We start from the raw sequence: 12,366 nt of genomic DNA, 5'->3' as shown, positions 1-12,366 counted from the left end.
GCATCTCACTTCACATGTTTAGAGTAATTCCATGAATTTCAAAATTCAAACTATGGAGGTTATACACAGCAATGTAAAAAACATGGTATGTTAAGTAAAACAGAAGGCTCTAAAAGCCAATTCTGGAGCATAAATTCAGATGTAAGCTGTTATATAGGGAATTGATTATTATAAGAGAATATGAAAAAGGAAAAATAGGCTGAATGTTACAGAATCACTAGCACATAATAGAGTCAAGAAGCACATGGCAAATACTGTTTATGTGTGTGTGAGTGTGTGTATAAGCATGCATGCATGTGTGCATGCATATGTGTGAGCACATGAATGGTATGTGGAGGTCAGAGGAAAACTTATGAGGGTTGGTTCTGTTTCCCACTATATGGGATCCAGGCTCGGAGTCAGCAGCCCTGACCTGTGAGCACACCAGCCTGCCTGACGTCTGCGGTTCTCAGCTAAGGATTAAACTGTGCACTGTTCAGTAGTATTATTTACATGCCGCTTTGACTTCAGTGTCATCTAGAGTCCCGTGACGATCTGAACCATAAAGTCAACAGTTACTCCAAATGAGGTGCGCTGTAGGAATATTCACGCACAGTTGGAGGTGTAGCTCAGAGGCAAAGCGTGTGCCCTGAGCTCAGTCTCCAGTGCCAAGTTCACTAAACTGGGAGACTGACAGCATTAAGAGTTAACTAACCCAGTTGTCTGTCTCCAGTTTTGAAAATGTGAAAAACAGAAACTCACAATATGTACAATTTAGGACAAAAGAAACCTAATATGCAGTGCTTTTGTTTACATACTAACATTTATCTAGCATATAAGTCAAGCGATAATATGCTAATTTCTTTCAATATGTATTTATGGATGTTCATCATAGCTAGGTAATAGAATTACAGAGAAATGTACTAATTCCTAGTGAAAACAAGACACCTTACACATTGGAAGTAATGTATCCTTCAAAATAGACGTCTGCTCTATGTCTTGCTTTAAGTATCCATTTGTTTTTAAATCATATCTATGTTTAAGGTTGTATCTGTGCAATTATATGATTTTTCACAGAAGGCTAATACATTTGGGGTATATAACTAGATTAGAAACAGTAAAAAAAAAACAACAAAATTTTATTAGGAATTTGGGTGAACACTGTATTTGCAAGATCCTGTCTTAGTGTTTTTTTTTTTTTCCAGAAAATACTTGACAAGGATAAAGCAAGCCTCATTACGTTTAATGCTGAATAACTGAAAAATGACGGCAAAGTTACAGACTTTAACCCACTATTAACTTCTACATGGATGTATAATGCACTCATGAACTATTTTGAAACATGTTTTATTGCATTTTGACTTATGCTTACAATTGTATAGTGAACAAATGACCATTTTCCCAATATTTCAAACTATGTGAGTAGCTTCTAAATCCCTAAAAATTAAAAATCTGACCGAGTATCCCTTAACAAGTTCAAACTATAAAAGCTCTCATTTTATACTAAGTCATACTAATTTGGGGGAAAAAAAGCTCCAGACTCAAGTTCCCACTAGGTGATTAACTGACAGCTTGTCCTGCCTCAGTCTACCCACTTTGTTTCAGTTTCTCCATCAGTTACTTGGAAGATAGGAAATGAGATCAATATTATGAAGCTGGCAGACCCGTGATAATGAGTTTCCTTCTGAGCAGGAGGACTTACCTCTCTCAACACAGGGTCTGTTATTGAGTTCAGGCTGACTGCTCCTTCATAGGTTAGGTAATAGAACACGTTGAGGGCTCGCACTGCCTCTGGCCCTTGTTGTTTATAGCCAAAAATAAGATCAATCCATTGGTGAAGCTGACAGGAAACAAATTCACTCTCTAGGGCCTGAAAAACAATATAGACCATATCACTATGCCTGAACCTTATTTAAAAACATAGAGATTTAGAACAACAGTAAAGCATAACACTAAACTTACTTCAACAATAACAACAACAACAAAAAACCACAAAACTAAAAACAAAAAGGAAAATCCAGCTATGGCAGCATGCATCTGTAATCCTACCTGAAAACCTGAGGCAGGGTGATCATAAGTTTTAGGCCAGTCTGAGTAACACAATGAGACCTAGTCTTAAAAGCAAACAAAACCAAAGCAATGCAAGGGGAATGGCCCAGTCAGCTGAGCGATTACCTGAGCACAATCCCTAGTACCTATATTAAAAGCCACGTGTAGTGACTACACACATCTGTAACACCAGAGCTAGGGGCAGAGACAGGAGCATTCCAGGAGCATGCTCTCAAGCCAGCCTAGCTAGCTGAGTCTGCAAGCTCCAGATTGGGTGAGGGATCCTGTGGGAAGGGCAGGGAAGTGAAAAGAAGGGGGAAGAGAATGACAGACAGAGCAAAGGAACACTGTGGCTCAGATGTAGTTCAGTGCAGACTGTGCTTTGTCCTTGTGAGACCTGGTCTTTAATTCCCAGTACTGTAAAAAACACACAACAACAGCAAAAATCCTGACATCCTGTTTTCTACTGAATCTGGTCCTGCCCGCATCATGCTGAGCTGTAGTAATCACTTCGGCATTCTCCCACTACATTGCAAGCACTATAAGGACTGGGGCTGGGCTTATCTTGGTCATACTCATAAATCAGGCTTGACAGGCACTCAATTCATGCTTCAAAGAAAGGAGGTCATAGATAGAGTAAAGGGCAACTTTGGGAAAGCAAATGCAAAAACATTAAACATTTTCTATTCACTTGGGATATTCACATTTTTCTCAAATTAAAACATGTTGTCTCCTGCAAATGCAACCAAATTATTTAGTTATTTTGATTGTGTTTATAATAACAAATTAGATTTTGTGGGCACTTATAACAGCTGAATTTTCATTCTATGTATCAGTACCAAACCAAACACTTCATGCTATTAATTGTGCTCAATAAATAACAAATGAACATGATCAGATATTCACTTGGAATGCTGGGCACAAGATCCCCTTGCTATTCATCATTACATCCCATTTACTGGTACTGTGTGTCACATACAGTTGGTGCCACTAAATGTGCACCGAACTGAGTAAAGTTAGGAGTGCCAAGGCCAGAGGTATTTTAGGAAGCTATTCCTCTTTATACTGTGTAATACGATTCAAACTGATTCCAACATCAAAGTTCAATACTAAGTGGTTTAGGTTTTCCAACAAATAATGCTATTCCAAGTTAATAGAGCTGTCAAAGTTAACTCTGAAGCATAACTAAAAATATTTCAAATTATATCTGGTAACAAATCTCAATGAAATTAGCTTTAGCATTGAAACTGTATGATTGTGATGTACTTTTCTGGCAGTGTACTATTAGTATCCTAATAAGAGATCTGTAAGTTTTAAGGTGCAGTTGGATGCTACATCTTTTTTCTCTTTGGTGTCAGAGACTGAACCCAGGTTCCTGTGCATGCTCCATCACTAATCCTTAGCCCCAAAAGGACGAACAAACACCCATGAAGTATAAACCATATCGACACAAATGATAGACACATTAGTTCATAGGTGCACATGTGTAAAAATGTCTTATTAAAACTAGTACTGTGAATAGGAAAGATGTTTATAGCTAAATACAATGTTTTCTTTAAAAATATTCAACTTGGGTTTGCAATACTATCAAATATAAAACATTATTCTCTAAATAAATCTCTATGCACTAACTAGGCAATTCTCACATTCTAATGTATACATGAAATGAAACAGGCCTAAAAATATCCAGCTAGCTTCCCCTGTGAAAGCTACTGTTTTAGACACCTATTATCAAATTCACCATATTTGCCACTTTCATGGAGATGGTAAGGAAGCATAACACTACTTCACATTATACTGAACATAATATGAGGGTTTTGATAATCAAATAGACCCCTATTTTAATGACATCAATTTAAAAAGAGTCTAAACATTTAAGTGAGCAGTACAGTTGCATTCACTTTGGCCCTGGGAAGGACAGGAGGGCACATGTCTAAAGTGGCACACAAAGACAGCAATTGTCTTAATTTGTGTGTGGTGCACTCCACACAAAAGCCCTAAATATGTTCAAATTAGAGCGAGCTGCTTGATTGTCACTGCAGTCTCGTGTCACATTAATGCATGACAAACATTAAACCATACACTTAAATGGCAATTTATATCATTTAAATGTTTACTGCTAGACTAGCCCATCACTCATTTAAATGTGACTTTCTGACAGCTAATTTCAGTTAATTTTCTCCAATTCACTTAATTAGAACTTTCAATCAGGGAGGACTTCCACATATCTTCAGGAGTGCATCCTTTTTGGTTGTTCAAATCTGGGAGGTAATAAGCTGATGAAAAGCCCCGCTGTAGGATTAATGTGGAAGACCAGCAAGTCTATGAGTGAGCATCAGCACACAAAGCAGGCTCACAGCATGTATTCTGAGAAAGAACATACTTATTTATGTAAATAATACTCTTGCCAGTAGTTTAAATAAAAAACGTTTAGTTCATATATACCCAGTATTGAAACAATAAAAAAACCTGCATCCAAGCTAATTAAAAATTAATGATTTCAAAATTGTTTAATAAGATAAAACAGCCAGGAGTCTCCTGAGTGTCCATGGCATTGTGATTTGAGACTATAAAATTCTAGAAGGCTCAGAAATGATGATGTACAAGTGAATTTTCTCAATATTAAAGCTTTACAAACTAGGGCAATTTTGTTTTATGTGTCATCAAACAAAGAGCTGCAAGTTTCCTAACGGTTGATTACTTCTTTATGCACATTTGAAATGGTGAAGTTGGTTTGATTTAAATGCTTCAGAACTATAAACACACAACACTGAAGAGACAACTCTGTATGCTCCTCTGATGCTGCAGACACAAGGCAGAGCCATCACATGGCGAGGTTCTGCCTCCCTTCCTACCGCCATAGGTCAGTCCTAAAGGACTTCACAGAATTACTGGCAGACTTCATTCAAGGAAGTGATAAACACATTAATAAATACACGTATAAAAAACCCTAAACATTATATTAGGTTTTTTTTTTTAAGGCACCACAGCAAAGCTTTAAAAGGGGATCTGAAAGAACTGAGACAGATCTGAGAGGATTTCTAAGAAGTTTTGGAATCCTTCCAGTACAAAGTCAGCTCAGACTTCAACCTCCTTTTGACAGCATTAAATGACAGTTGCCTGACCCAGAGTGTGCACTGATAAACAAGTGCACAGAACACACACTTGAAAGATGGAGGAGGACAAGGAGGAGGCATTAAGGGCAAAGAGAATAACTCAAAGAGGACTACTTTGCATTTATATCTTATAATTTGCTTTAAGATTCAAAAGCATAAAGGAGTAAATATCTACTAAAAATTCTTCAAGATCTCTTTCATATACAGCTTTAAAAACTACCCTATAAAAATTTTGTGGACCTACATTTGAGTGTGAGCACATTTGTACACACACACACACACACACACACACACACACACCCTACACCCCCACCCCCATACCATGTCAGTAGAATGCTAAGCATTTGAGGGTTTTCAAAGCCTTTAGGACAGTATTCATTAAGGCTGGAGCTAAATAAGGTTTGCAGCTAGGGGATAGTAACATTTTTTCCACGCTGCTCTTAACCTAACCAATAATCGTGAGCACTCCCCTAGCAGGCTGGATACATCATTTACATCCAATGTGTGCTCTGAATAAAATTTGTGAAAAAGAAAATCCACAAAAATGTCTAACATGACATAGTAATATTCAACTCATCTTGCGTTATAAAATAAAGCATTGACTAGTGTCCAATTGTTAAGGATCACATAAGACTATGAAAAGACTACCACAGGGTTGGGGACTTAGCTCAGTGGTAGAGCACTTGCCTGGCAAGCGCAAGGCTCCATGTTCGATCCTCATCTCCAAAAAAAAGAAAGGAAAAAAAACAAAAAGACTACCACATGAAACTCTCACAAATTGTTACTCCAATCCAGGATTCATATTAGTCTTGACAAACTGGGGGCTGATATCTGTTATCTCAATGAGAGATATTAGGCAGAGACAAAAACACTTGTGAGATGCAAAAAGTACGGGACATAGATATATACACCAAATATAAACACTTATTAGCAACTTTCACTTGCTTGGTTCTTTTACAAAATAGCAATAAATTAAAATTTTAATATATCATAAAGATAACAATAAATTGTTCATAAATGATTGTGTCAGAAACAATTATAGTAAATATGAATATGCGTTCAATAATAAATCTTACAGAAAGAACATAATGTTTCTCTGAAACCAACTCATTAAGGAAATAAATTATTTATGATATAAAATGTTAAATAAAATTATTCTCATTTTGTAAAGTAAAGTCAAATAATTTGCTAACATATAGAAATAGTTCACTTTTTCCAAGATATTAAGCTATTTGAAAATAATTTTAATGATATTTAACACTAATTCTATTAATAAAGGCTTTAGAAATACTATAGCAATTCCCTATAAAACTCAAGTTTTATTAACATGAAAATTAGGTAAAATGAAAGAAAATCAATTTTAATTAACAAAAGATATCATAGATATTTGTTAATGACAAAGGAGCTGTGGTTGATAGTTACTTATGGTTTCCATGCTTGTAAATCTCTAATTCGTGTTAATATCAATATGATAGTCCTACTCAGTGCTATCATACAATAGTAATTTTTATGAACATCAAATAAAATGATCAAATATCATCTACAAATAGAAATGAATATATTAGTAAATTTGATTCCCAGAACCAGGATGTCATCAACAATAGACATAATAAAGAAAAAGGCCTATGAAGCCTGGATTTGCATTTCTACACATCGATACCACTACTTCCACTCCCAGGTGTCTAGAAAGCCTGATTCAGCTCTACCATACAAAATATTACACCTATAAATTTCAAATAAAAAGATAAAAACCACTTATTAATCCTAGCTTGGTATACGCTTAATTATAAGATGCATATGACCACATTTTAATGAAAGAATAAAAAAGTAATTTCTTAAATTTTCATTAAACTTGTAGATAAGAATTTCAATGGAAGTGAGTCTATGTAGTGATATGTTTGAAAGAAGGTAATACATCAAATTATAAACTTTGATTTATAATTATTTTTTCTTTTGAAATAGATGTAAAAAGCCTTCTTCCTCTACACACACACACATACACACACACACACACACACACACACACACACACACACACACACACACGAATGAACGAACTGGCCTGTTATGTTTGCATGTGCTGGATTTCAAACACTAGTGGTAATGTTTCCTTAACATTGATATACGACCTTTGTAATTTACATTGAAGAAAGCTGTTTTTTTCAGCCTAATTAGAACTGTTTCAAATTTTCCTGCTAAATATATGATATAAAGTCCTTTCAACTTTTTTATTCTAAAGTTTCTTTCCATGTCAACTTTGTTCCAATCAAAATATGCTTTGAATTAAATGATTTTGATTGAATATGTGGATCACATTTCATGTCTAAGATTTAAAGTCCAAAAAGGAAAAGTTTAGCCTGTGCAAACAAAGCAAAGGCAGCCCCTTCGCAGAGGGCTGTTCCCTTTAAGAAGACTGACAAATTGTTTGTGTGCACCAGCAGGTCCAGTTCCTGCAATAGTTGCCAGATTTCCTGTCGCTCTAACAAGATAGATATGTTAACCCCTCAAGTGCTGGCTGCAAATCTGTGGAAAATCTGGCTAACTTTAGTAAATTTAGGAGTTTAATTCTTTGAAACAAATCTAAAGAAAAGAAAAGAAAAATTTGCAGCTACAGTATATTAATGTTTTAAAACAATAAAAGTCATAGAAAAAAATCAACTATTTTTCATACTGGACAGATATAAATTCAGAATACAAGTATGTTTTCCAAATGTGATTTGCTAAAAATGACAAACACCTGTCAATCTCTTTTTAATGCATTAATTTTACCTTTTTAACAATTATTTTTATAGGTGAAACATAGTTAAAACTATAATATTTTGTCAACTACAATCAACTAATATTAGCTTAATTTCTCCAAAATTGATTACAAGCATATCAAACTGCTTCAGAATCTGGATGTTTACCTTATTACAAATGTACAAAAAATGTTAAGCAAGTTTAATACTATTTACACAGAAAAGTCTAACTTTGGGAGCTTGAAAATACATGTGACGATGTGACATTTCAGAGGACAAAATGGGGAGAAGGAGGGCCAAAGATGAAAAGGAAAAAGCTGTAGGATATGAAGAATAAAAATTATACTTGACATTTAAAAAAATGAAATTTAGTTACAGCCAAAGTTCTGCAGGCAGAGTAGATAGAGAAATCAGTCGGGGAGCTGTGCACTTACACTGCCCTTGAACTGCTGGGCGGAGGAGAGATTTGAGTTCATTTCCACATTTTTATCATTACTAAAGAAAAGTGTGAGTCAGTATCATGTCTTGATATAACCATCAAGCACCCATGCATCTTTCGGCAGGAGAACATTCTGCTACAATTGTTATTGTGTAGTTTTAAATGGACTAGTCAACCAGCTGTTATATATTTTACACACTGAAGGCCATGCTTCCTTTGAAATTCATAGTTTTAATCTCAACTGAAGTCTGTATTGCTGTGTGCCAAGATCAAAAGGATTAGGCAAACTTGTACAATTACCTCCTTTTCAGAGAGATGATTTTTTTCTGAATGTTTAAAATACTTCTGTATGCTGGCATTTTATCCAACTATTTTCTTGAGAACTACAGAACATTAAAACATTTAATTAACATTTCAACCTTAGGTCATTCCTTACTCTTACATCTAGAAATTTAGAACAGACAGATGTTAAAGTAGTTGTAGTGACACACATAATAATATAGAGATTTTTCTTATTTATATCTAGTTAAGTAAGAATAGACAAGGGGCAACTGTACCAGCCTATACACTCTATTATGTATATTCTGTGTGCTGTTGCTTAGAAAACAACTCAGAGAACTTAAAACAATGCATATGTGGCCAGAGAAATTTAACAGGAGATAATAGGTCTTACAAAAATAAGGACAAGATAGAGATGCTCATAAAACCATGTTGTGACATTTCAGAATTGTCTCAGATGAGCCCTGTAGTTGGTGCTAAGCTTTCTAGCAGGCAACATAGAGAAACTTGAACAATTACAAGAGTCAAAAATGACCATAATTTAAAAACAAACCAGATGGCTTGAAAATACATTATTTCAATTTCTGAGATAAGAAATTCCTCCCTTGGCAATTATGATGGAATCCAGGTATGTGACTCACAGAGGAACTTACTTAATCCTCCAGTAGATTTAAAGTATAGACAAATGGAGAGGTTTCATACTCTTCAGGCAATCCTAAATAAATGTTATTTTTCTTAGGGAGGCTTTGAATGGTAGATTCTAGATAACATTTCATGACAAGTACCTGGAATGTAGCCATTTTGTCAGTTAAGTGCAGAACCACATATCTAAAAAACAGGTAAACTGAGTTATGGGACTTTTATCATTTCTAAAAGATTTAAGGGGCAGAAGGAGAAAGATCTGAGCCTGCATGGAAGGCAGGACCACTTGCACTTAGATGGGACAGTAGCCTACATTTAAATGATAGGTTTAAGATTTCCATAGACTGTAATATTAGCTAAACCTTTCCACACAGATATACAAAAGCTTCCAAATGCTAAGCCCAATGTGCTATTCCTTGTAGACACTGAAATATGTGAAGTATGCACAGGAGGCTGGTGAGAAGGCTCACTGGGTAAAATGTTAGTTAGGTTCAGAAAAATGAGTATCTTTCTTCTTTAACCACAACCAAAGACTATTCGTGTACGTACTGCTGGAAGTCTTCTCTTATAGTAAGTTACAAAGGGAAGGGAAATAGAATTTAAAAAAATCCCTACATTTGCTCATCTGCACAGATCTGATAAAAATTAGCAGTCTCTTGCCTTTGAAGATGGTTTGACCAGAATCCCTATTTCTTGCCAGATGCAGTTTAATCCTATAGGGATGCCGGACAAAAACAAGGAGCTGTCTGCATGGCACTAATGAGTCCCTCCACTGGCTGTCATAAACTTAGAGTGGCAAATCAAAATGCTGGCAGAATAGAAGTTTTCAACCATTTCTCCAAGAAAAGCCAATAAAGAATAAAACTAACTCTCTCTCTCTCTCTCTCTCTCTCTCTCTCTCTCTCTCTCTCTCTCTCGTATTTTTAATGCATTAAGTTTGGCCAGATCTTCTGTAGGATTGAAAGGCTTTCATTCTGCAACCCTTGATTAATACCCGCATCTCTCTCATCCATCCATTCAGCAAATGCATACTGTGTGCTGCTAGTGGTCCTGTTCTGTGCTGGGCTCTGAGCTGAGGTGTCCTCTGGAAGGAAAAGGGGAGATGAGTGAGCTCTGAGTGAATGACGTTCCACATGGGAGGAACTGAGAACCATCTTCAAGTCAGCAGCACAGGGGACTAAGAGATGACTCTTCTTACAGAGCACCTGGGCTCATCACACCTGTAACTCTAATTCCAAGGGATCTGATGCCATCTCTTGACCTCTACAGACTCGTGCACACATAAGGTGCACATATATACATTCAGACTCACACACCTACGCATTAAAAAAACCCCAGTAACACAGGAGGTGAGGCTAAGGAGGTGGCAGTGTGACTGACTAATAAGCTGGATACCCGGGGTTCAATCCCCAGTACATGGAAACAAGGAGATGGGAAGGGAGGGAGACACACAGGGAAGCAGGCAGGTGGTAGGATTGAAGAGGAAAGGACAGGGTTCAGATAGCTATAAAATGGAAGTTATTATTTACAACTGAATGAGAAGGGAGACAGGGTCTTGAGACACCCGGCTTTCAGGTTTGCACTCCATTATACTGTAGCAAAAGCAATCTCTATGGTAGACTAGTTGAATTTTGAATTCAATATTAATGTTTTAGACTTGTTTCAATGCTGAGGACCTGGAAAACACTACCACTTTACTATGAAGCTACATTTACACCCCTGTATTGTTTTTTACAGACTTGAGGTCTTAAGACTTTATTTTGGACGTAAGGTTGAAAATGAAAGCAGAAGTTTATATACTATTCCCATACTCAATAGGAGTCCAAGCCCTGCCCCCTCAATCATCATCATGATCATCGTCATTGTTGTTGGCACAGTGAGAGTCTCACTGTGAAGTCCAGGCTGGTCTGAAATTCACAATCTTCTTGTGCCTCCAAGACCCATGACCATAGCCATGTCACACCATACCAGTTTCTAAGCCAGTAAGAATTCTGGGTAACAAAATGGCCACCCAAACATTATATCAGTGTTGTCTAATAGAAATGTATGGAAACCAAATGCATAATACTTGTTTTTCTAGTAGAATTTTGCTTAATCAAAACCAGTATAAAAGTATCATTTTATATTAAATCTTAGAATCTGTGATGTTTTATACTCATTTTATATATATATATATATATATATATAAATATATATATATATAATACATTAATCTAAATGACCCACATTTCAAGTAATCCATAGTCACAAGGTAAACCTTATAAAGCATCAAGTACCTAAAAGACTAAATGATTTTCAATATGGTTTCGAGGTCACTGCAGTTCTCAGCACTGTAGAGAACAGCTAGACCTTCAGACATGACAGCAGTTATCTAGTATCTTCAGGAGTAAAGTAGACACAATGTTCTGCAGCATATGTTCTTTCACATGTCACAGATCTCAGGAGAAATGTAGCAACATGTGAAAAATGGTACTCTGTTCATCCTCTTTAAATAAAGACAAAAAAAGCAAAATTTACCAAGCCCAGGTCATTCTGCCAACTTATCATCCTTATAGGTCCCTGGTTAGGACTTTTCTATATTGGCTGCTCAGATCTACAGTTAGGCACCCACGACCATAAACTCAGCATTGGGGACACAGTCCTTGCGGAAAGTTAGCCATGTAAATCTGTGTGTTTTCATTAACCTTAGGAAAAAGCACCTCATATTTAATAGATTAACTAACCTCTGTCCACTTCAAGATACTTTTTAGAATCTATAATAACATGATTCTTTAAAGTGGATCCAATTCTCTCTGAATTATCAATAGGATGCTACTTAATAACCATTCTTAATTATAGTATACAGCCATGAATATAAAGGCATGTGATCAACAATATAAATTAGATAAATAGATATCTGTCTCCTCTTTGACTTAGCTAAACTCTTGCTTTCTGTTCTCAGTACAACAAAGACAATGCTTTGTACTGTAAGATTACTACACGGGTCTAGGGACTCATCTCCCTCAGCTCCTTTCTGTTACTTACTCTCGGAACTTTTCTGTCCTCTCTTTGGAGTGTTCATCTATTCAGTGCCCCTGGCCTTTTAGCCACAGAGTCTCTCTTCCACCACGCTGTCAGTGTCCCT

General features: G+C 36.1%; 1 protein-coding gene across 5 annotated transcripts in view; it reads right to left on the bottom strand.

Moving 5' to 3' along the window:
- Positions 1-12,366, bottom strand: part of Lrba (LPS responsive beige-like anchor protein) — a 578,506-nt gene that overhangs the window by 73,423 nt on the left and 492,717 nt on the right. For all 5 annotated transcript variants that reach the window (XM_036190835.1, XM_036190833.1, XM_036190836.1 and 2 more), the window contains one exon: positions 1,682-1,849. In XM_036190835.1, the coding sequence (XP_036046728.1) occupies positions 1,682-1,849 (168 nt within the window). The remainder of the gene's footprint in view (positions 1-1,681; positions 1,850-12,366) is intronic.

This window comes from Onychomys torridus, chromosome 6, assembly GCF_903995425.1.
Source record: "Onychomys torridus chromosome 6, mOncTor1.1, whole genome shotgun sequence".
Taxonomy (NCBI): domain Eukaryota; kingdom Metazoa; phylum Chordata; class Mammalia; order Rodentia; family Cricetidae; genus Onychomys; species Onychomys torridus.
The sequence above is the reverse complement of the archived record's forward strand: the minus strand, read 5'-3'. Positions and strand labels throughout refer to the sequence as shown.